Raw genomic sequence first — 25466 nt, 5'->3', positions numbered from 1 at the left:
GCGAGGGCTTTACCATTCTGGCGAATTGCCCGATGATGCTGGAAGTATTTACCAGCGAAACGTCGTACTCAAACTGTAAATGTGGATTAACTCTTCAACACACCGGTGGGCTGAAGTAGTGAATTATTTGTCTTTTGTCAACGTGACACTTTTTTTGCTGATTGGCCGTGTCGGGTGGTGGAGGGTTATGACACATTTATAAATAAACGCGATCTAACCCAAAAACCTTTACTACTCATGTTTGTCTCTTTATTTCACCAGAATGATTCTGATCTGCCATCAGTGATGGCTTTTAGAATACAAAGCTTGCTGTGTATTCAAATTATGCTCCGCCAACAGTGTATAGCAAAGTGTTGGCACGTAACTTGTTTTCCTACTAGTTAGCTTGTGCTCAAATTCGTATCGTTATTTAACTAGTTCTGTGATCATTCCTGTGATTCGTGTTCATTTATGCAACTAATTCGTAATTGTTGTGCTTGACAGCTACCGTTTACGGTGAAGGGACATACTTTGCAAAAGATTCTGGATTTTCTCATTTGTATACCAACCCTGACAAAAATGGACACAGGTTTATGTATCAGGCCCGTGTCCTAACGGGTGCATACTGTGTCGGAAGTTCAGAAATGAAGGAACCCCCCCTCAAAATAAAAAATGGAACTGAACGTTTTGACAGTGTTGTCGACAGTGTAACGTCACCCAGAATATTTGTGGTCTTCCACGACGACCAGGCCTACCCAGAATACCTGATAGAGTATCTATGAATTTTACATATGAGCTCATTAATATATACATTTTCAACCGTAATTTAAAACGAAATTATGAATATATGTAATAAAGTAATGTAATACGTCGAGAAGTAAACAAGTCAGATGTTAATGCACCGGAGAACTTCGCCAAATGCGGTTTTATCGAAAGTGTGTTTAGTTGTCCAACAATTCCTCAAACCACGGTTGGCGATACTAAGGCCTTATGGCGATACTAAGGCCTTATGGGAAATAGGGGGTTGGGATAACCGCGGCCACGGTCACACTCGTCAAAGCCTAACTAAGTTGCCAAAGTGGTCGCTCCAAGGAGGAGGGGATTTGCCCACCCGCTACCTCCATGCGCCGGTGGTGGTGGTGGTGAGAGAGGGAACGTAGATGCGGGGTGATTTGAAATTACACAAAGCTCCATACCGTGGTTAGCAAATTGGTAAGCCGAAGGAAACCCGTAAATACATAAATACCGTGGATGCGAAAAACGCGGTTGGTGAGGGATTGCTCTACACGGTTTACTTAATGAGGTCTGTTTTCCGGAACGCAGGTGATATTTTAGCTATACTCGGTTTGACGTTTGTAAGATCGTTGCTGTTGGGCTTGCGAGAAGTGAGTGCTGCATTCGTGTTTAGTGTGTTGTCCTTCCCCCACACCTCCGATTAGCACAGTTGGCTACGTACGGTGCGAAATAAGTTCTACATACAAGATAATTTCGGACCCAAGAATGCAACCCTATTCTCATTATTCGTCGAAAGCGGTTTTCCCAACACGGCATTTGCCAGGAATGTAATCAATGTGTTTGGCGAGGATGTCCTGTATTTTACATAAGTTTTTCATAATTCATGTATATATTTACATTATTTTCCAAAGTGCAAATCTGAAATAACAGTTCTCTAGTTTTACAATATTATTTTATTACAACTGACGCAATGCAAAGCGGCGAATTACTCTTAAACTGTTTCAATTGAAGACTAAAACAAAAAACTGTAGGATCTGCTTGTAGTTTAGTATAGTTGATTTGATTAACATCAAACCCTAAATTAGTGATTGCACGGCATGTCCCAAATGTGTGTGATCTGGTGGTGGTCCTCACTGAAGATATTGTCTATAACTTATGCATGCACATCGTAAATGTAATATATATTTCGAATCCGGGCACATTTAAATTGGACATTAGGGAGATGTAATTATTTTAAGAAATGTAAATGTATACTTAATATTTCAGATGTATGACTCCATAGCCTTTAATTACAGTGAGATCAAGTTAAGCGTTGCACAATAGATCCGGTGTGGAGTATGATATATTGTGTAACCTCTTGGGACATTCAAATAAACAAAGTTGGCCCATTTGGCTTATCTGTCTGGCATTTATTAGATTATATATTAGATGTATCTATCGATGGGACATGATAAGTGAAACAAAACTCAGTTTAACACATAGTTAAATGGTGACGTCACCCTGCTGCTCTATTTAAGACCGAGAGCAAGTGAGGGCTTTACCATTCTGGCGAATTGCCCGATGATGCTGGATGTAATTGCCAGCGAAACGTCGTACTCAAACTGTAAATGTTGTGGATTCACTCTTCAACACACCGGTGGGCTAAAGTTGTGAACTAATTGCCTTTTGTCAACGTGACACTTTTTTTTGCTGATTGGCCGTGTCGGGTAGTGGAGGGTTACGACACATTTATAAATAACGCGATCTAACCCAAAAACCTTTATTATGAAACAAAACTCTTCACGTCGCGTGAAACTTTTGTGGGTACAAGAACAAGAAAAGGCGGTGTACAAATGTAAGCATAAAATAAGTTCGTAAAAATGGTATGCTTTTGCTCAAACTTTGTGCTTATTTACTTAAACCATATTATTTGACTGCAAATGCTTGTGAAAATGTTTTACTTGGAATTTAATATAAGCCGTGATTTTTTTCTTCTGAGCGGTACCATGTTTACAATGTAATGCATGCTTTTATAGTGTGGAACTGGTTCTCGTTTTATAAGGGTTCGGTTTGTGTAATTTCACGTACATTGCGGCTCGCCTGTTTATTTATACACAACATTGTCTATATGTAATGCCCTTTAAATTAATAAATATGCGGTGGCTACGGGGTCGGACGCGGGACAGCATTGTGGGTACTCTATGCACTACTCGGTAGGCAACTTTCTCGTGCGGTTTTGCTTTGTGCGCTAATTTTTTGGAATGCATCTACCGCACAACGCGAGGGAAACCGGAATGAGATGTATGTTGAACTTCTATCTCGGTGAGTAATTTGCAAGTTACGTCTAGGCTCAAGATCTTCCTTTTCCACCTCGGTTTATACTTGACTGTCGCTGAACAATAAATCCCTACTTTCTGTACAGTGATTTGAGACGGAGTTTCATTTAGATGCTGTATGAATTCAAATTGTATTGTACTTGTGTGAGATACAATGTGTTTTTAACTTGGAAAAAAAACCCCGTTAATTAATATCCACCCCATGGTGCATGGAATGAGCCGCGTATAACCAGCGATGTTATAAGTATTGTACACATGTTATGAGTATTGTACACATGTTATAAGTATTGTACACACGTTATAAGTATTGTACACATGTTATGAGTATTGTACACATGTTGAGTATTGTACACATGTTATGAGTATTGTACACATGTTATGAGTATTGTACACATGTTATGAGTATTGTACACATGTTATGAGTATTGTACACATGTTATGAGTATTGTACACATGTTATGAGTATTGTACACATGTTATAAGTATTGTACACATGTTATAAGTATTGTACACATGTTATGAGTACACGTTATAAGTATTGTACACATGTTATGAGTATTGTACACATGTTATGAGTATTGTACACATGTTATGAGTATTGTACACATGTTATAAGTATTGTACACATGTTATGAGTACTGTACACGTTATAAGTATTGTACACATGTTATGAGTATTGTACACATGTTATGAGTATTGTACACATGTTATGAGTATTGTACACATGTTATGAGTATTGTACACATGTTATAAGTATTGTACACATGTTATAAGTATTGTACACATGTTATGACTATTGTACACATGTTATAAGCATTGTACACATGTTAAAAGTATTGTACACATGTTATGAGTATTGTACACATGTTATGAGTATTGTACACATGTCATGAGTATTGTACACATGTTATGAGTATTGTACACATGTTATAAGCATTATACACATGTTATGAGTATTGTAAACATGTTATGAGTATTGTACACATGTTATGAGTACTGTACACGTTATAAGTATTGTACACATGTTATGAGTATTGTACACGTGTTATAAGTATTGTACACATGTTATGAGTATTGTACACATGTTATAAGTATTGTACACATGTTATGAGTATTGTACACATGTTATGAGTACTGTACACGTTATAAGTATTGTACACATGTTATGAGTATTGTACACGTGTTATAAGTATTGTACACATGTTATGAGTATTGTACACATGTTATAAGTATTGTACACATGTTATGAGTATTGTACACATGTTAGAAGCATTGTACACATGTTATGAGTATTGTACACATGTTAGAAGCATTGTACACGGAAGATGTCTCCAGGCGTAGGAGGGGGGGGGGGAGGCTGGAGGGGTACTATCATGCAGGACCCTGTGCCTGTCAAGGTGAGGGATTAAAGGAATCAAGTGACTGGTTCGGGTTTCCCCCCGTTTGAAGGAGTGACCTCAGAAAGACATCGCTTAGACTGCAATATTTACATCCTCACAAACAGGTCGCCTGAGCAAAGCCTCAAGCAATTACGCAATCAAACTCATTACACTCGAAGAGCAGAGATAATAAACTTAACGCAGGGTGAGTTCGTGCTATTTCTACATCAACATCGTGTGCAGTGTCCGCCTGCTTGATGGAACAGCTATTGATGCAACACATGAGCATGTGATCGACAACTCACCTCACACACCAGCGTCAACACAATATAGTGTGCGCCAGTGTCTGGGTCTCGTGGGAATAAGCTGTAGACTTTTCCCTTGTCACTTCTTGATGACCCAACAACGTCGTATCGTGCAGGATCAAAGTGTCACGGGTATCTGTTTGGTAAGGCCCCCTGGTTGGCCTCCGCTACCGATCCTTACCTTTGTCCGTGCTGGTCTTGGCCCTGGGACCGAAGCGTTGCTCACTGGAATGGTGTCAGGCCGCGTGCATGCTGACTTCGCTCATGCACTTGCAGTGGAGTGGCTCGATGCGGCTCTGCCACCTGCAGTCCAGTGGCTCAACTTGGCCCTGGCATTTGCAGTGGAGTGGCTCGACTTGGCCTCATCCGCGACTTGTTCTCCTTCGTGGAACGACTGTACTCCTTGGATGCGCGCAGTCATTCAGCACCTCGGCGAGTGAGTGGTCTCAGCCACGGGTGGAGGAGGCCTCTCGTTTTATTCAGAGCGACCAATGCCGTTTTACTCCAGCGCTGTGGTTCCTTCTCCTCTCCGCTCACGCGCCTCGCCTTCACCTTACACTCAGTGCCCCCTTTGCAGGCGCAGCATTGGCGTGGTTAACCCCCGTCTTCTGCGGGATTAGATTCTTTATTTCTCATATCACCAACACCCCCGATATATCCTCTCGTGGGACAATTTGAAATTTGGTCCCATCACAGGAGCGGATGGGGCTCACGACAGCGGGAGGTGTCTAGATTCTACTGTGGAGGTGGGAGGAAGGCAGGCATCGAGGTACTGAGATACAGAGAATTGAGACAGATACAGAAAAACAAAACATCGAGTTTGACAAAGAATCACGGATACACCGAATTGTACAATTGGACCATATTGTTTGTAGCCTGTTAACTATAGTTTGTAGTATTGGTTATAACTAAGATGAAAAGCCAATTGTTTGCACAGACAATGTTTACAGGAGGATCCTGCATTTAGATGTTTGGCTAATTTCATGAATGAGTAGCATGTCGGAGGAAACTGGAGTACTTGGAGAAAACGAACATATGAGGAATAACATTCAACTCTGCCATCGTGGATGTTTATTGAACTTCTTTTGCACCATAAGTAGCCAACCATGATCACCAGAGGTGCTGTTTGTGTTTAGTGTTGACCCTCCCCCGCACCTCCCGATTAACACGTTTGGATACGTACGGCGCAAAATAAGTTAATATATGCGTGCATACCCACATACATCTGCTGGCAAACTTGCAGACCCATGCCTACAACACCTAGCAAGTCCTGATGGTCACCCGTGCAAATGATAATCAGGCTTGGCTCTGCTTATCTTTCGAGATCCAACGAGATTGGGCGCAATCCTGGTGATTTCATTGGAATAACAATGCTCCGTATTAAGTAATACCCGAATTTACGTCATTCACAAATACAAGCGTTTCTCACTTCATGAGCGTGATACGTTCTGTAAAAATTGCTCGTTAAGCGAAAACTCGTTAAACGATAATCGTTTTCCCATTCACTCCCACGTTAAAAGTTGAGTTACGTTCATGAGGCAAACTTGTGTGTATTAATGTATGCGTATTGTGTTTCTGTTATGAGGCAGTGCTATTAAATGTGATGAGCTGAAATTGTATTTTCATGCTACTGCCAAACCAGTGATATTTTTTCTTATACTCTAAATAGTTCTGAATATTCTTTCTCAACATTTAACCCCCCCCTCCCAAAAATACAATTTTATCGTAAAATAAATGAATGTACTGATATGGCAGTGGGAACTCGTGCAGATAATTACACGCGGATATCACGAACGATACCACTGGGTGTGTTTTTCACGCTCTCGCATCCGACAGCGGCGAGTGAGTGGCCGTGTAGACCAACCTTGAAGGCGGCGTTGTTGACGAGTGTGCTGTCACTGTCATTCGCACGTGAATAGCAAGTCTGTAGCGCGCCCCACGTCAATCTCCCCAGCACTCCCCAGCACTGCCCTCTTACTCACTGAACGCAGCACACAGCTCATTATGTTAATGACATGCGAGCGAGCGAGCGCGCGTGTCGATGCTGCTGCAGCTGCTGCTGCGAGGTCACAATGCGCGTTCGCGTGCGCGCGCGCGCGTCCCGACCGACCGACCGGCGGCTTCGTGACGAGCGAATGAGCCACAGCGCTGTAACGTCAAGAGCGAGCCGCGCCTAATGCCGTTGAAATGAATGCGGAATAGCAAGCACACTGGCGCTCGGCTCATTCATTCATCCTGGCTGTCCTTGCCGCTAGCATCAGACGGGCTGTGCTTTCATCTCCGAGGAATTGGCTCCTGCTACTGCTGCTGCTGCCTAGACGTTGATTTGTCGCTCAGAACATGGCAGAGGTTGCCGCTGCTGCTAATTCTGCCGCTCGGGCTGATGCAGGCGCCCGGGACAAACGGGTCGGATCGGACGATGGGGATCCGACTGCAGGGAGCGCGGAACCCCGCCAGGCTGCGGGAGGAATCGACGCGGCCCTGGACGAAGTCTGCGCCGAGGGGGTCCCCCTGGAGAGCACGATCCGGTACCCGGGGGTCGCGGCTGCGGCGGGGCTAGCGGTGGGGATGGGGTGGGCAGGGATGGGATGCAGGCGAGTGTGCAGGGGAAGGGAGAGGCGGGGGCAGTGCTAGACGAGGGCAAGGGGCGGTGAATACAGCACGCGCAGGGAGACGGTGCTGGGCACGAATGGGCATGGCAGGGCAAGGTCGGCCCCGATGGGACAGGGCAGTGCTGGGAAGGACACTCGGGAAGAGACACAGGGCCAAGGCGATTGAGCAAGTATCATACAGTATTAGCTACCTGCAAGAGATGGACTAGTGTACTGTAATCACAGTTAAAGACAAACATCCTGGGCATTGGTGGACATTCTACATTCCTATGACGGAGCCGAGTCTGAATAATGCACGTGAATGTAATGACTTCAACAATTTGAGACTTATTTTAATGACCCCAGGGGGGTGATGATGGGCCGAACTAACGTTTCCCCAGGGCTAATAATCAAGTGCCGTGCCACAGCGCTACCCGGACAGAAAAAAATAATGTCGATAAGACATTAATATCGTAAAAAAAAACATCAACACAAAGCTCCAGCCAGCTGGTGTGACCATCATCAGCCTGTCGGTCATGCTGAGTGGTGCAGTGGTACAGCTCGCTGGTTGGTGTGTCACGGGCAGAGGATGTGGCTCGTGATGTGTGGAAGATGATGAGCATGTCTGTACATTAGCACGGCCTAGGCTAAGCTGCTTGCTGTTCCCATATTGGTCGTGCTGTAGATGCTTCGTGCTGGATTGGTGACAAGTGACGGTGATGATGAGGGCAATAGATAACCTTTAAATGCGATTACGGTGTTTAATACAACACTCTTTAAGCATAGGCTACCAGTGCAGTATATGTAGTATGGATTAAACATTGCAGTATCACCATAAACTAAATCTGTGCACATTTGTACATATAAACTTTCTGTGGTTACTGTATTCTAAACAGACAAGATTGTACTGTAGTATACAGTCTACGATATTGGGTGACTGTGGCATGCTATGGTGTGAGACAGTTATATGTAGTGGCGCTCTACAGTTGTTTATGGGTCCCCCACGGCTAATCATCCCCCCAACTTAATAAATATTCCCAAATGCCTGGCATCCACTAATTGTGAGGAGATGGAAATGTTATCCATAGGAAAATTAAAATGCGTGATTGTTTTAGTGACTCAATAAGTGTTTGTGTATCATATGGCATTAAGTATACCTGATATATACACAGCTTGGTGTATATACAATGACACCTCATCTATTGGTTTTAAATCTGCAGGTGTTCTCTGCAAATACAGGAGTGGAAATTATTCTCCTTTTGGCAAAGTAGTTCAAGGTGTAACATTGAAAAACTTGTCCGCATGAACTTAAATACTGCACTATTAATATGATTGCAGCACATAAAACAATTTGAGAGTGGCCTTCATAGTAAAATATACGTAACACATTTACAATATGAAGTTGTCAAGTTCCTCCTGTCACCCACCACATAGCAGATAATGGCAGACCTGATGAGTTTTTATTTTATTTACAATGTTAGGATTGAAACGCATTTTGAGAACTTAACTCACATTTTCGTCGTGCTTGCCAGCGTTACATACATAAGCAAACAGCAAGGTGAGCATCTTGCCAACATCAACCCACACAGACCAGCTTGGTAAAGTAAAGTCAAAGATGCCCCACAACCTATAAGGTGTGGGATGCCTTCATCCAGCAGTGAATTGACGAAATGACTAGTCGATATACTTACTGTACCTGACTTGTTGATTTCACCCATCGCAGTAATTTTGTTTATTGCATTTTGTATTTTATGTTTGGAAATTATTTACACGCAAGTCACAATCAAAATGGAATTCAAAACGAGTTTGATTCGCAACTATGGGAGCTTTAACTGCCGCTATTAGGCGGGCTCCTGCGGGACTGGTTGACGCACCCCGAGGAGCTGCGTTGGTCCACAGGCTCTGTCCGCACGCACACTTTTTCACCACCCTCGTTCAACTCGATAGCGCCGTTATTTAACCTCCGAGGAACTGTACGGCAAGAACGGACGGCGCGTTTCATTGGACCACTTGAACGCGTTTCACGCAAGAGCGACGCGGCGGTGGTCAGAGTCCGGCGCCTGTGCCCAGGGCACGTGCCGAGTTTGTAGACGCACAGGGCTGCGGCCCTGTTGCGGCAGTAATGCTGAACTGACGTGGACTTTGGCCCAAATCTCTCAAGTTAGACATTTAGACTGCACAAGCCAAGCAACGGACAGAACGCGTGATCTTGTGTTGGAGTTTTACTCCCAGACTAACGTGTCTCTTTTGCCGACAGGGTTGTCACTTCGGAGGGACAAAACACTGGGTCATGGGAGGCAGGATATCTTAGCATACCCGAAGAGGGGGAAACTACACGGAATGCATCGCCTTGAGATGTTATACGCTTGTCTTGTGCTTGCAGATGGTGTCTTTATCAGGACAAATTAAGCTTGAGATTATTAATGAGTCCTCAGAATCAGGATATGTATTTATCCTGAAGAATTCCGATGAGTTCTGCTCGGGATCTAAGGCCAATAATAATTATTGTCATCACTGTATTTTGCATGTGTGGGGAAATGACATGCGAATGGATACCACTGAACGCCACACAGTAACTTGTTGGCAACCTACTTGCTGTACTTCTCTCAGTATTGCCTTATTTTCAGACAGATGGGTGTCTCAGATTGCATTCTGGTTCTATTTCTGCATGAGCCACTAACTTTGCATTGAGCTCCTGGATTACAGCCATGCTTTACTACCTTACCCAATAGTTCAAAGGGCTGTCAGTTGTGCCTTTTATGGAAAGTAAAGTGAGTTGACAAGGCTGTCCTGTATTTGCACAATGTGACAATCATGGATGCATTATAATACTTGAATGAATTAAAACATGTAACATAATGACAAATCCAATTAATGAATGTAATGGAATATATCAAATGAAAGCTTATGATTAATGTTCTCTAATTATTGCAATACTCTGCTATACCATATCGGAACATTTGTCAAGGTGAAGAGCACTCCCACGCTGTTGTAAAACGTCATAAAACTAGCGTGTACAGGCGGGCTGCATGACATCATATGTCACGCGACGTCTTAGAGTCCTCGTGTCTCATGACATCATGCAGTCATAACGCCTGTCAACATCATCAGCCGTGTTCTATCCACTGCTGGCTGAAGGCCTCCCCAAGCCACCGACATCCTTCTTTGTTAAGCGATGCAGCAATTCATGCAGCATATGCACATGAGCTGATCGCAACAATCCGTCTCCTGAGTGGACAGTCTCTAAGGCGCGTCCCTCCCTGTGCTGCCACTCCCTTGTTAGTCTCCACCGCCAGCAATCATCCCTGCTATAGACACGTCATGGCCAAGCCAGCTTATGATGTCCCTAAAATCCGTTCTGTTTTGTTTGTGCAATGCCAAGCGCGCACCTCTCCACGCTCAACGTTTGTTCCATTCTCTTTGTCAGTGTTCATGTATTTTTTATCCATCCCACTACTGTTCATTTACCTTTTCTTTCCACGTCCCCCTTATCTGTTGTCATCTTTATCATTAATGTCTCCGTGAACCCGAACTCTCGTAGACCCTAGCCTGGCCGGCTCACTCCACATCTGGCCCGCATGTTGTCAGTTGAACCCTGCCCTTTGGGAAATTCCATGTATTATTTAAACATGACTTGCATTAATTGAGAGACCCATGGGAGCCTCCTTTAGTCAAACAGAGAAAATGGGTTTAGAATATTAATGTGGCACCAACATACAGTGAGGGAAAAAAGTATTTTATCCCCTGCTGATTTTGTACGTTTGCCCACTGACAAATAAATTATCAGTCTATAATTTTAATGGTAGGTTTATTTGAACAGTGAGAGACAGAATAACAACGAAAAAATCCAGAAAAACGCATGTCAAAAATGTTATAAATTTATTTGCATTTTAATGTGGGAAATAAGAATTTGACCCCCTCTCAATCAGAAAGATGTCTGGCTCCCAGGTGTCTTTTATATAGGTAACGAGCTGAGATTAGGAGCACACTCTTAAAGGGAGTGCTCCTAACCTCAGCTTGTTATCTGTATAAAATACACTTGCCCACAGAAGCAATCAATCAATCAGATTCCAAACTCTCCACCATGGCCAAGACCAAAGAGCTCTCCAAGGATGTCAGAGACAAGAATGTAGACCTACACAAGGCTGGAATGGGCTACAAGACCATTGCCAAGCAGCTTGGTGAGAAGGTGACAACAGTTGGTGCGATTATTCGCAAATGGAAGAAACACAAAAGAACTGTCAATCTCCCTCGGCCTGGGGCTCCATGCAAGATCTCACCTCGTGGAGTTGCAATGATCATGAGAACGGTGAGGAATCAGCCCAGAACTACACGGGAGGATCTTGTCAATGATCTCAAGGCAGCTGGGACCATAGTCACCAAGAAAACAATTGGTAGCACACTACGCCGTGAAGGACTGAAATCCTGCAGCGCCCGCAAGGTCCCCCTGCTCAAGAAAGCACATATGCATGCCCGTCTGAAGTTTGCCAATGAACATCTAAATGATTCAGAGGACAACTGGGTGAAAGTGTTGTGGTCAGATGAGACCAAAATGGAGCTCTTTGGCATCAACTCAACTCGCCGTGTTTGGAGGAGGAGAATGCTGCCTATGACCCCAAGAACACCATCCCCACCGTCAAACATGGAGGTGGATACATTATGCTTTGGGGGTGTTTTTTCTGCTAAGGGGACAGGACAACTTCACCGCATCAAAGGGTCGATGGACGGGGCCATGTACCGTCAAATCTTGGGTGAGAACCTCCTTCCCTCAGCCAGGGCATTGAAAATGGGTCGTGGATGGGTATTCAAGCATGACAATGGCCCAAAAAACACGGCCAAGGCAACAAAATAGTGACTCAAGAAGAAGCACATGAAGGTCCTGGAGTGGCCTAGCCAGTCTCCAGACCTTAATCCCATAGAAAATTTTGTGGAGGGAGCTGAAGGTTCGAGTTGCCAAACTTCAGCCTCGAAACCTTAATGACTTGGAGAAGATCTGAAAAGAGGAATGGGACAAAATCCCTCCTGAGATGTGTGCAAACTTGGTGACCAACTACAAGAAACGTCTGACTTCTGTGATTGCCAACAAGGGTTTTGCCACCAAGTACTGTCATGTTTTGCAGAGGGGTCAAATACTTATTTCCCTCATTAAAATGCAAATCAATTTATAACATTTTTGACATGCGTTTTTCTGGATTTTGTTGTTGTTATTCTGTTTCTCACTGTTCAAATAAACCTACCATTTAAATTACATATTGATCATTTCTTTGTCAGTGGGCAAAATCAGCAGGGGATCCAATACTTTTTTCCCTCACTGTAGATCCTGATGTATTCACATTTAAGCATTGGCCTCTTCATCACTACGGGTGCAATCTGTTCGCAAATACACCGTGAAATGTTCGACACATCTGTTATGTAAAGTCTGTTAGACCTTTAGTAGCTCTGCGTTGATTCATCGAGATTCTATAGCTCGTGATACAATGAATCGAATTGTGCGTGAGAATTGATGTTTTAGATTTTATTCCAGTATGTTGTACGCAATGGGTTCACGTTGCTCCTCCAGCCACGAGGGGCCGTTACATTCAGCAACAAATGTAATTGATTATATTATTGATTAAATAATTATTGAATCCACTGACACCATTGAATTGGGGAAATTTCATTGAACCTCTTAATATCTCCTGCATTGTACATCATTCATGTCACCAAGTGGCGGTGTGATGGCAAAGGTGGCTTCAGGGTCCTTCCAGGTGTTCAACCACAGCAATTGTCCCAAGAGTAAATCACATTCAGAAGGGGTCTCGTCCTCGTCTGTGTGAATGCGTACAACGGCAAGATGTCCTGCTGATATTTTTTTCAGAAGGGGTCTCGTCCTCGTCTGTGTGAATGCGTACAACGGCATGATGTCCTGCTGATATTTTTTTCAGTGCTGTACAGTGACTGAAAGTGGGTTAGCTACACTGGGCTGAGTGGTTTCCGCTGCATAGCACGTGGCAACCCTGAAGAGCCAGGCCCGTGACAGACACATGCTCATGCATATATAAAGACACGCAGAAATTGAGAAGGTGCGCACACCCACACATAGGCAGACAGGGGGCCCATGGATACAGATAGATACAGAAACAAAGATAAGCTTGCACACGCCTAAACAGAGAAGCAAAGAAAAGCATCAGGAATACAACAAAAGTCTCGGACAAAAGAGAGATACACAGAAGCGGTGAAAAGTAGACTTGCAGTTGCACTGGCACAGTGACAGGGGGTAGGCAGAGGCAGAGAGAGTGAAGTGCGAATACATGCAGTCAGACAGAGGGACATAAAGGATGAGAAGACAGAGGGGCAGACGAGCGTGTGGAAGCAATGACAAAGAAGGAGGTCCGGAGGCGGCACTGGGAGTCTGTGCGATAGATCCACTGCCTGGAGAGCCTTGGTGGGTGTGCTCACCCTCTGCCCTCAGGTAACACTCTTGTCCTGCCACTTTCTAACTTCACCCTTCCCTGTCAGGGAAGCGTTTCTGCTCTCCCAGCCTCCATGTAGACTGTGATCTTGACTGGGCCGTGCCCGCGACCACTTCAGCACCAGGGACAGCGACAGCTTCATTGACGCTGCACTGTGTGCACTGTTACAGCAACGGCTACTTGTTCATGCCGGGTTGTGGGAGCGATGCACACGAGTAACCCAGCGACAAGGAGGTCAGCTTGTTGGATGATATAGAGATCCACCTGTGGCCAGACTGTTGGGATAGTTGGACTCTTGTGAGTTGGGTTTTTGTGAATATTCCAGTTCCCACGCCATCCCCCCACCCGCATGCCAAAATACTCTACGAAAAAAGAATCGGCCACACATTCCTCGCAGAATTGTCTTGCAACGGAATTCGCGAAACTGAATGTTCCAACTACATGATCGTGATTGTTGATTATGTTTATTCATTAGAAGTCAAACTGTATTAAATGTGTCTTGGAATGTGTTCATATACATGATTTTTTAAATATAATATAGTTCTCCGATACATATATTCAATAAAATGTGGCATTTAAAAGTTTGGTTATGATGTTGCGTGGATGTTTGATAGCATCGTCTTTCCATGGCCCAATGTATCTTGGACGGAGCTTTCCTCCACTGATAATTATAATTTGTATTATTCTGTTCGTTTGCCCAGGAAAGCCTCGCTGAGGCTCAAGCATCTTTATCAGGAGGGTCCTGCCAGGTTTTCACAATGGGGGGGAGGCGATGTTGCTATGTTACCATTGTTATGCTACCATTTTACCATCCTGCCGAGTAGTAACAGTATTTCCCTTTGCGTATCCAGAAAAATTCGTTTGGAAAAAATAATAATTCGGTAGTGATGTTTTTCCAATTCCATGATTGTTTGGCATGCTCTAGAGTCTAGACCATTGGTGGATATCACACATTCCCGTGGTGAGTACCAGTTTATTTTCAGGACAACTGTTGTTCGCTTTCCACAGAGTGGTGATATGGTGCTTATTTTACTTTATCCTCAAGGAAGAACCACTGGGTTGATCCTGGCCATAATTTGAACTATTTCTCATAATTGGAAACTCCTCGTGCTAAGTCGTGCCATGGAGTACCTCTTCCAAGACGTTTGGCCGGCGTGGAAGAGTAGGCCAAATATTATTGCAGGTCTGCATCTTTTCCTTCACCTAGCAAGTCTTAGCATTTGCAGCAGCCGTAATAACAATATTATAAGAACAATTTGTGCGCCGGCACACAGACATTAGTAATCACGTGAGTAATGCATAACCCCTAGTACGCATTAATAAGTACAAACTAGAGCAGGCACCTGCAAGCCCAATTGAATATTAGTAAGCAGTAGGCATATTAAACGTTTTGCAAACACAAACGCCGTGGCGTTCGTGTGAGTTCCGCCCAGTAAGGGTGTGGTGTCCCCCTGTGTCGGCAGGGCCGTGTACGATGGCCAGCACCGCGGGGAGCTCATGTCTCGCCTGGATGTCCGCATTCGGGGCCACGACCGCGACATCGAGAAACTCTGCAACTTCCACTACCAGGGCTTCGTGGATTGCATCACTGAGCTGTTGAGCGTGCGAGCGCACGCGCTCAAGCTGAAGGCAAAGCGCGCTCACACCAACACACTCGTGCATCGACGCTTAGCCGTTACACCTTCGAGGGTGCCGTTTGTCGCTGGTCGCTTGGCGTTTTGCGGCCTTTGGGGGTTTGCGTTCAGAAATCGTGATCATAAAAAAAACAGACCCACGTTCAGTGCAAAAAAACCAACAGGTACAGAAAATGTGTGCAAAATTATTACCTTTTTGCTTAGGATTTTTTGGAAATATATTTGATCCGTTTCTTCAATTAGAAGTGCCATTATGAGGCGATAAAGCATCCTTTCAGAATGCACTCGACAGAGGAATAAAATCAAGTCGGGCAAAGACTTCCGGAGGATGGCAAAACGGAAGCGCCGCTGGAAACCTAAACCACAATCTCTTCTTAAGCCTACACAAGGTGGCGCACACGCCTGCTTGGTAAACATTATCTCTTCACACGTATCAATCATTTGATATATTTGTTGCTGGTTCCAGAGTCGATTTAAGCTGAAATGAGTGAACACTCAAATTAATATTAGACTCACGGGAAACCACCTCTTAATCACTGTTAAGCTACTCGTTTTAAATATCACCTTTCTTGACTTTGAATAATGTCCCGAAATCTAGATTGAAATCTCAGTTGTTTATAACATGTAGTTGACCAGCAGATGGCAGCATGTGCCCAGACACTGCAGGGATTTTTTGTCTGTTTTAACAAATAAGATTATTTGAAGTTCAGTATTCATTGCTCCAAAAAGATACATTAAAATTTTGGGTTGGCATTTGCGCAGTATTTTTTTTCAAGATATGAGGGTTCATTCAGAAGGTAGGGACTCACATTCACAGTTAGGACTCAGAGGCACACACATCGTGATAGCCGGCACTAGACCCTTGAGAGATATAGCAGCCAACAGCTCTCTGTTTCCACATTCTTGTTGCTTCCTCACGTGATGCTTCGCCTTTCTCTGTGGAACCCCTCATGAAGGAAATATTACACTGGGACTAGTAGCAGGTAAATGTAATTGGATATCCGGTAATTGACGAAAATGATAAAAAAAAAAACAAGTTAAAAAGGGTATTCATCTGAATTAAAATATTCTTTGGGTCTTTCGGTAAAGCCACGTATAAATATTTTTTTTATTTTTTCTATCTCCGTGGTTTTACCGAAATACAAAAATAATATTCATTCCTGCAGTCACGAAAGCTTTAAGTCATGAATTAAAGTAATGTTGAAAAGCACAGTTTTTGTCAAATATAATGCAGTCGTCATTTCGAGTACTTACATAATCGATAGACTGTGTGCGCGGCGCTGCATGTGCTGTTGACTGTATGTGCTGTTGACTGCATGTGCTGTTGACTGCATGTGCTGTTGACTGTATGTGCTGTTGACTGCATGTGCTGTTGACTGCATGTGCAATCTGTCGTTGGGAAAGTAAACAGCACTGAGCTCCAAAGCCATTGAGCACGCATACCGATCTACTCGATCACATGCTATACCGCGTACACGTGTGTTGTTATCACGTCATTTGAGCCGTTTCTCAAACGTGAGCTATTGTCATCAATGTAGTGAAATAGTAACTTGAAGTCTAAGGCTCTTCTCCAGACCACTGCACCACGAGTTACAGGAACAACTCGACACGTCTACCAACTGAACATGAAAGGACATCGTGCGAAATGCGATTTGGCGTGGCTTTCAAACTTGAATATATCTTTAATTTGTTATTCACGAGGCCGTACGGAATAATATATATATATTTTTATGATCTGTTCATTGAGGATGCACTGAGCTGCTGAGTGCGTGGATGTTGTTCCTCTGTCTGCTCGACTGTAGGACCACGTGGTGGAGTCCAACCAGAAGATGCAGGAGGCAGGACGGGAGGTGAGATCTCACTGCCGTGATGCCCACACACAGAACCCACCCAAAGTTTAACAAACAACTAATGTCACCCACCAAAATGTCAGGTCTATTCCACTGCATGCATTTTTCAAAGAAGGATAACGAATGTAACGAGCGGTGAATTAGTAAGTTGTAGTTTGTTTTATAAAACGCATTATTGTATAAATGTAAGACCTTTGTTCACATTTAGAATATATCGCAGACTGAATGGACATAAATCACAACCAGCTGCTCCGTGAGGCTGAGGACCAGACGAGGTGAAGGGAGATCATGATCAGAGCTGCGAGCATCGTGACCCAGTCACCTTCTCATTAGACCGGCGATGGGAGGTGGATGGATAGATGGACAGTACATATCTATTTTTTAAAATATTAGTTTTAAAAATAAGTCATCTTGTGCTCAACAAGCATTGGTAACGTCTATAGCTACTGACAGTCTTGAGCTCATGGTGGAAAATTTATATTCCTACGGCAGGGACCAATATCTCTATTGCACAACCACTCTTGACTTCCCACAACTGTTGACTTTCCACATTTTTCTGGCGCTGGAGAGATGATTACGTTGGGCTTAGATGAACCAGGAATTATGATCTCTTAAATATTTGAGTCAGCTGCTCCTCGTGTTAAGGATTCACAGGTGTGATTTTAATGAGACGCAAACAAATAAAAGTGGACAAGTTTGTAACATGCACATTTTTTGGTTCACTCTCAGAGAGCGAGTGATTCAGAGGCGCAGAGGTTCACGCACAAGTGGGAAGGTAGCCAGAATCGGTGCGAGATATTTCCCAAGCTCTGTGGATCTATTTTGGGATTTTTGGGCCACATCATTCATGAGTGTTTATAGAACTTTTGGACAAAGCTATTTCCCACTCATGGTTGCTCTTGGTTCAGTAGGATTATGTTAAAAAAATAGTAATTAGAACATTCTGTACTATCTATATATAAGCAGTGGCCTGCAGATTTCCATAGTCCGTTTGTCCTTATTAATGTACATTTTCTTTGCCAACATTTTAACTGGACCAATAATACATTAATTTCTAGTAATATTGAATACTTTCCAACTGATGCTAGAGCACCAAACTGTGTGGTTAAGAATAACCCCAAAGTAGGAAATTTGTAACGAATGTCCTCATCATGCCCAACTGTTATGGGTGGATTCCTCGCATGTGAACGCAGCACACGTAGCAACACGTTGAGTGTACACTACGTGCGTGTGTCCCATGCGTGTGTGTGCGAGTTGGTGCACATGAAGCGGGAGCTGGTGCGCACTCGCCGGCAGCAGAGAAACGTCTTGCGCACTCTGGAGCAGCTCGCGGCCTGCCTGCCAGGTGCCCACCGTGCCACACAGCCAACAGTGCCACACACCGCACCGTGCCACACACCGCACCGTGCCACACAGACAACCTTGCCACACACCGCACCGTGCCACACAGCCCACCGTGCCACACAGCCAACCGTGCCACACAACCCACCGTGCCACACACCGCACCGTGCCACACAGACAACCTTGCCACACACCGCACCGTGCCACACAGCCCACCGTGCCACACAGCCAACCGTGCCACACAACCCACCGTGCCACACAGCCAACCGTGCCACACACCGCACCGTGCCACACACCGTGCCACACAGCCAACAGTGCCACACAACCCACCGTGCCACACAGCCAACCGTGCCACACACCGCACCGTGCCACACACCGCACCGTGCTACACAGACAACCGTGCCACACACCGCACCGTGCCACACAGCTCACCGTGCCACACACCGCACCGTGCCACACAGCCCACCATGCCACACAACCCACCGTGCCACACAGCCAAGCCACCATGCCACACAACCCACCGTGCCACACAGCCAAGCCACCATGCCACACAACCCACCGTGCCACACAGCCAACCCACCATGCCACACAACCCACCGTGCCACATAGCCCACCGTGCCACACAGCCCACCGTGTCACACAGCCAACCAACCGTGCCACACAGCCAACCAACTGTGCCACACAGCCAACCAATCGTGCCACACAGCCAACCAACCGTGCCACACAGCCCACCGTGCCACACGGCGCACCGTGCCACACAGCCCACCGTGCCACACAGCCAAACAATCGTGCCACACAACCCACCGTGCCACACAGCCAACCAACCGTGCCACACAGCCCACCGTGCCACACGGCGCACCGTGCCACACAGCGCCCGTCAATCTCCAAGCCCTACGGCACAGCAGCAATGCATCACACAGCACCTGCAGCGCCACACACTAGCACAGTGCCACATGTCACGTTGCACCTCCACCTGTGCGGCCGTTCTCTGCGGTAGAGTATACCTGTGTCAATCTGTACCTCTCTCACACAGCCTTCCACTACACAATATGCATTGAAATGTGTAAAAACAAATGTAGATACAATAGATTGACTATTTGTTGTAGGATTACTAAAAGAAGGGCCTCATGTCGCACTTTGCCTCCTCGCTTGCGATGACAAACGAGAGGGCGCTGTTCTCTATGTCGCAAGCACAGGCTTGTCTGAAGTATTTTCATTAAATTATGATGACATTGTATACAATTACAATTTTTATTTATATCGCTTTTAATACAGCTGCATTGCTATGTTTACCTTTTACACTTAGTTGTGTGGGTTCCCAAACAACTGCACCATCTTTTGATTTAAAGCTTTCGTTACTGCAGGGATCATATTCTTGGTTCTTTCGGTAAAAAGTCACAACAATAAAATTTCAAATTTTCTTGTTGTGGTTTTCACACCTGATGATGATTGCTTGTGTTGCAGTCGAAACGTCGTGAGAATTTTATTGTTTTATATTTTTATTATTTTATTGTTTCCCTTCTACGTGACTTCACCGAAAGAACCAAGAATACAACTGCACCGTCTGATGAGTGTCGCTGCAAGAATACACGGTCACATGTAACATTTGCGGCCAATATGTAGGCGACAGGGCCTCATTAACACACTTCACTGTATTGTTCGTGCAGTGCTGGAGACCTATGCCAAGCTGCAGCAACAGATGGAAGCAAAGAGGTACGTTATACCATGACATTTACACACCCCTGCTATCATGTAAAAAAAAGATACGTATACCTGTCAACCCATACGGTTTACCCGAATTCTTGTACAGGGAGATTGAGTTTTCAGGTCCATACTGCGTACAGCCGTTTCAATACGGGCAAACACATTGTGTCTATTTGTTTGTGTTTCTCCCTTGTGATGGGACTTTGTAGGATGAGCATTGAGATTTATAAGGGGCATGGGGTGACCAATAAGGTCTGAATTGGTGTGTACTAAGGTAGGGCACTGATAAGGGATTGACTGCTATGTATATGATTAAGCTGTAACGTAATTTCCGTTAGCTGTAGTTGTGATGCCGCAGACGCGTGTCACGTTGCCAGTTACGAGATTGTTACATCTCTGCCTGACTTAGCTTATTGGGTCTATAAAGGTGTGTGCCATGTGAAGCAGTGACGTATCTCCTCTGGATGGTCTGGTCTCAGCGCTATGTCTGTGGAACATCTTTCTCTCGAGCTCGGAGTCACTTGAAATTAGACTGCCAATACCCTCATAAGCATAGGAACATTTTGACTTGGCTTTTATCACCAGTCATAGTTGACTTATCACTGATATGGCTCTAATTCTAGCCCTAATAATACTTCGCTAAATTAGCATTAAAACACAGTGCAGTTTAGTTTTTTGCTTCTAGTTTGCAAAATAATTTCACATTATTTAACTGTCATAGCTCATCACAATGGAACATTTAAGCAACTTAAATAGTCTTGGCCAGAGAGCCTATTCCCTTATCCCCTGTTGTAAAGATAACGAAATCAAAACGGCTGCTCCAACCAGATACGGACTTGTGGCCTACTCGAGATCTAAAATAAAATGTATCCAGACATTACAAAAAAGTATAATGAATGAAAATGTTAAATGACATTGCATTACTTTAATTTCATAACAATAAAACCTTTTCATTATGAAATCGCTGCACACTTTTGATAACTAAAGACGTTGCGCGTTTCCTCTCAGAGATGTTACCTTTCACGATGCGATGGAGCCCATGTGATACCATTTCACCCTATTGCAGATTTGCTGTTCAGCATTTCTCATTTTCAATTATTCTGAGCGATGCCAAAAGTTATGGTTCCAAATACAATTATTTCTACATTATCACAGCCCTCATTAAAAACATATCAATAATGTACACGGACATAATTGCACAAAAGTCGTTCCATTTAACCCTACCTTAAAACGGAGCGTGTTTTATTCTTCACAATTTATCCCATTTGAAGGGGAACAGAAAATCAGCATTCCTCTGCTTGACAGTGTTGACGATAGACGACTGTACTTTTGACCTCGTAATCCCCTCGGCAGTCCAGCAGTCGGCAGCCTCTAGCCGATTTCATGTTGCCGACGGACTGAATGTGTGGCCAGTTTCTGTGCTGAGGGTTTGCGTGGCCCAGCAAAGCTGCCCGATATGGCAGTGCCAGCAAGATGGGAACTCGCTTTTCTCGTGACTATGGAGGCAGCCGTTGAAAGATCGAGTTATAGTTTTGTGTGTCTTTAGACTGTGCCAAAGCTGCCACAGACCTCTAGTGGCCAGCAGCTGCTGTTATGGGACTGCTAGAATTTGATAAACATCGTAATTCACGGGGTTCCGGTTTTAATTGGTTGCTATATGACGCATCTCCTTTGCCTCTACTTAGTCTGCTTTGTTGTCGTGAGGAGAAGGGCATGGAGGTTCAATGTAATAAATAATGTATACTTATATAACATGTGGAAACTGTGAGGAAGAGACATATATAGAAAACAATTCAATGCTGGGGCACAGCAGATTTGTTATATTTGTTTTGAATTATAAGGAATTTCTGTACAATGTTTGAGAATTTAAATAAAAATATTACATTTGTTCGCTTATTGTTTTGAAACATTGAAACTATTCAATTGTATTTAGAAAATAAATGTAATCACTTGTTTCGTGATTTTTCTACCAACAAAAAAACACCGACTATATCTATCATTGGTGATTTACCTTCCCATTCTGTGGATTCAGTGACAGAGGCAGGAGACTTTCAAGGGTCATGATGATCATTGCGTTCGGTCATGGACGCGAGCGCTAAGTTACCTGACGTTACTTTAACGTACTTACAACGTTGAAGCGTGACTTGCATTGCACCGGCCTGTGATCCCCTCCTGTCTGAGAACCTGTGGCTTGTCGTGACTATCAGGTGGGGACAGCGACGAGGCGCGTTTGATTGTTTCTGTCTTTAACACATTGCGGCTGGGCAGAGCCCAAAGGCTCCTTAACGTCAAGTGGCCAGCGATAACAACTAGCACCGCCAGAGCTGTCATAGACGCAGAGTTTTAACGCGTTTCTTACATTGAGCATGGCTGTGAAGGCTTGGGGGCAAAGGAGACGATGGGAGAGCGAATTCCCAAGTCGAGCGGCGCGAGGATAGAAGCAGAAAGAGATCTGTAGGATACGAGTTGAATGCATTCATGTATTTTAGAGTTTAATCCACGATCGCTTGATTGATATGATCTTTCGCAAATAACTCCCACGAGTGTAGATGTTTGTTTACTTCATGAAGTGAACGTTGGTGGTCAAATAGGCCCACATAGCATGGGGATGAGAGGAGCCGTGGGTGGCTGAGGCAAGGGGACTGATGCCCACGTCGGAGTACTGAAGCAGCGCCGTTGAGAACCTTCACTTTGATGCTTTTGTGGCTATGACAAAGGGCCAATGCCTGGAACGTCGCCGATTATATAGTGTTGTTGACGTGTGCATTTTTTTGGGACAAAAAAATAATAATTCGCATCTCATCTGGGTGATCGATACCTAAATTCAATGACTCCGCTAGAAATAAACTTTGAACCTAAGTTGGTTGAATAACATTGATTTAAAAAACCGACAGTTTCCCAGGTCCGTAGCAAAGTGCGCTGACCGCCGTGCCACTGGCATTCCCCCATCCCATCAGTTTGGTTTAACCGTCTGTAAATCATAACCAGTTTAGCAAATTGCCGTGCATGTTGTGACAGAAGTGTCCACCTCGCGAATGAGCAATTGGCTGTGTGGGCAGTTGGTCTGTCGTCGACTTCTCTACTTATTCTACTTTTTTCATATTTGTGCAGAGCAGGGCAGTGGTACGTGGTGTGGCCTACACTGGTTGACTTTGGACTAAATAAATTGAGAAAACAGCCTTCTGTAGCCCACTCCGTTCCCACGTGAGATCACGTGGTCTCCAGCGCCAAGTTCTGTTTCCATTTGTTTCATGCAAGTGGAGGGAGACTTTGAATGACTCTTTTCTTAAATTCTATGACAGCCATATGCTTTATTTCAGATGGACAAGATAATCTGCTTTTTATTTAGAAAGAAGTGTCTTAGTAAACAGATAACGAGAGACGTTGCTTCTTAGTCGCACCTGTGATTAGCACGGTTGGCTACGTACGATGCGAATGAAGTTCAACAAACATACAAAACTGAAAAGTAGTTATTTACACTTGCGTGTTGTTTATTTAAGAGGTATGGCATTGTATTTGCTATTTTAATAATCATGTATTTAATAACTAAATTCTCATGATGAACAGTCATCAGGATCAGATATAGTCACTAAGCAATTCGATCAGAGAAAATATGCATGAAGCATAATCATATCGGATTCGGATTTGGATCTGATCAGACCTGGAGTGCACAGCCTCCATTAGCTCTCAATAGAAACTTTTCACACTTGTGCGGTGCGCTGTTTGTTGCTGCTCGTCAGTTCGTGAGGAGAACCAAGCACCAGTTAAGTTCTACGTCCTAGGCTTTTTAAGATTTCATCATTCATCTTTATTCATTTCAGAAAACGGTGCAAGCGGCGCCCCTTTGGAAGATTTTAATTCGAGCAAACGTGCGAAGAGTTTGCGTTGCATAATTTCCAAAATTGCAGGAAAGAATGAACAAAATGTCGTTAAAGTATTTTGGTCTCCCGGTGGATTGGCGCTGCCGCTCGGCGCGTGAGAAATGCGGCCCTGGCGGTGAGCGGCGTGGCCAGGTGCAGCCGAGACGTCTCAAGTCCCAGCGCCACCGCAGCGTTCCCCTCTGCCTGTTTGCTTTGGACGTCGACTACAACCTGAAACATGAACCCCCATCGGCACCCCCCCCCCCTCCACGTCTTCCCTCTTTCTCCCACATCCACCAAGCCCCACGCCCTTCCACTCCCTGCTACGGCGCAGCCACATATTAGTCACGGTGGACTCGCAGCGGCTGCCTACGCCAGAGTATCCAGCCACGCGCCGCCCCAATTCACTGCTGCAGTGGCTTGAGTGGATACTTTGCCTGTGACTGTTGAAGCTTTCTCGTGATGCATTGGCACGGCACGCTGCTGCTGCGTGTGAGGTGTGGCCTCGCTTCTTAGCAGAGGATGGAAAGGTCATTTGGAGATCTCTGCCTGTGGGTGTGCATCGACACCGCAGCGGAGAACTAACCACGAATGTCTCCTTTGTGTCTAGGAATTCCTAAGCCTTCCCTTATCTCGGCGTCCTATTAAGAGCCGAGCATTTCATCTCCTGAGATATTGCAGAGCTTCTAAGTTCTCTAGAAATGTTATTTTCTTTCCCATTACATAGGGGTCCCTTAGACAATGCCTGGACAGGACATTTGGAAGCATGCTACTTTTTTAAACTTGACTTCCCTAAGCATTGTACTGTACAGTATATGGAAATCAACCAATTTGCACCTTTACGAATTTGAGCTTTAGGCAGTGTAAATACTGACAGCACATGTCACAAGCACCCATTGTCACGACTAAGGGAATTAGAAGGGCATTCATACAGTATTTATAAATAGGTGTTATTTTTTTCCATAGTGTCACCAATGAGCTGGTTTACTCACAGATGTCTTCTTGGAGTCACACTATCATCTCATTATGTTGGCTCATTTAATTAGTACATAAGGTTAGGCAAAATGATCTCACTGCACCAGCCAGCCACCTCTTCACGAAATCCACATTATTTTTATTTTACCAGGAAAGTCTCATTTAGTTTCAAGTCTCAACCTGATTGGAAAAACGTGACTCTTGAAGACAACGCTTGCATATGAGGGGAAAACACTCGCGTGCATACTGTCACCGTCATCATCTGTGCCTGATCAAACAACTCCACCCTGAGGCCTACGGAGTTTGGTACAGACCTGCACTACGACATTCGCCAGGGCTCCAAGCG

The 25466-nt window shown here is 44.5% G+C and overlaps 2 protein-coding genes across 11 annotated transcripts in view; both read left to right on the top strand.

The window, feature by feature from the left end:
* The window catches only part of LOC116940438 (protein mono-ADP-ribosyltransferase PARP15-like), a 38891-nt gene extending 35779 nt beyond the window's left edge, over nucleotides 1–3112 (top strand). For both annotated transcript variants that reach the window (XM_076065951.1, XM_076065952.1), the window contains one exon: nucleotides 484–3112. In XM_076065951.1, the coding sequence (XP_075922066.1) occupies nucleotides 484–761 (278 nt within the window). In that variant the 3' untranslated portion in view covers nucleotides 762–3112. The remainder of the gene's footprint in view (nucleotides 1–483) is intronic.
* A 3621-nt stretch (nucleotides 3113–6733) lies between these two features.
* Nucleotides 6734–25466, top strand: part of LOC116940440 (exocyst complex component 6B-like) — a 105303-nt gene continuing 86570 nt past the window's right edge. For 5 of the 9 annotated variants that reach the window (XM_076065954.1, XM_076065959.1, XM_076065956.1 and 2 more), the window contains exons 1-5: nucleotides 6735–7241; nucleotides 15220–15385; nucleotides 17193–17240; nucleotides 18495–18585; nucleotides 20249–20294. In XM_076065954.1, coding sequence (XP_075922069.1) covers nucleotides 7054–7241; nucleotides 15220–15385; nucleotides 17193–17240; nucleotides 18495–18585; nucleotides 20249–20294 — 539 coding nt within the window. In that variant the 5' untranslated portion in view covers nucleotides 6735–7053. Of the gene's footprint in view, nucleotides 7242–15219; nucleotides 15386–17192; nucleotides 17241–18494; nucleotides 18586–20248; nucleotides 20295–25466 lie in introns of all 9 variants that reach the window. The other 4 variants (XM_076065955.1, XM_076065953.1, XM_076065961.1 and 1 more) reach the window with 2 other exon arrangements.

Source organism: Petromyzon marinus, chromosome 9, assembly GCF_048934315.1.
Source record: "Petromyzon marinus isolate PM22_M1 ecotype Great Lakes invasive population chromosome 9, UKy_Petmar_22M1.pri1.0, whole genome shotgun sequence".
NCBI classification, from domain to species: Eukaryota; Metazoa; Chordata; class Hyperoartia; order Petromyzontiformes; family Petromyzontidae; genus Petromyzon; species Petromyzon marinus.
The sequence above is the reverse complement of the archived record's forward strand: the minus strand, read 5'-3'. Positions and strand labels throughout refer to the sequence as shown.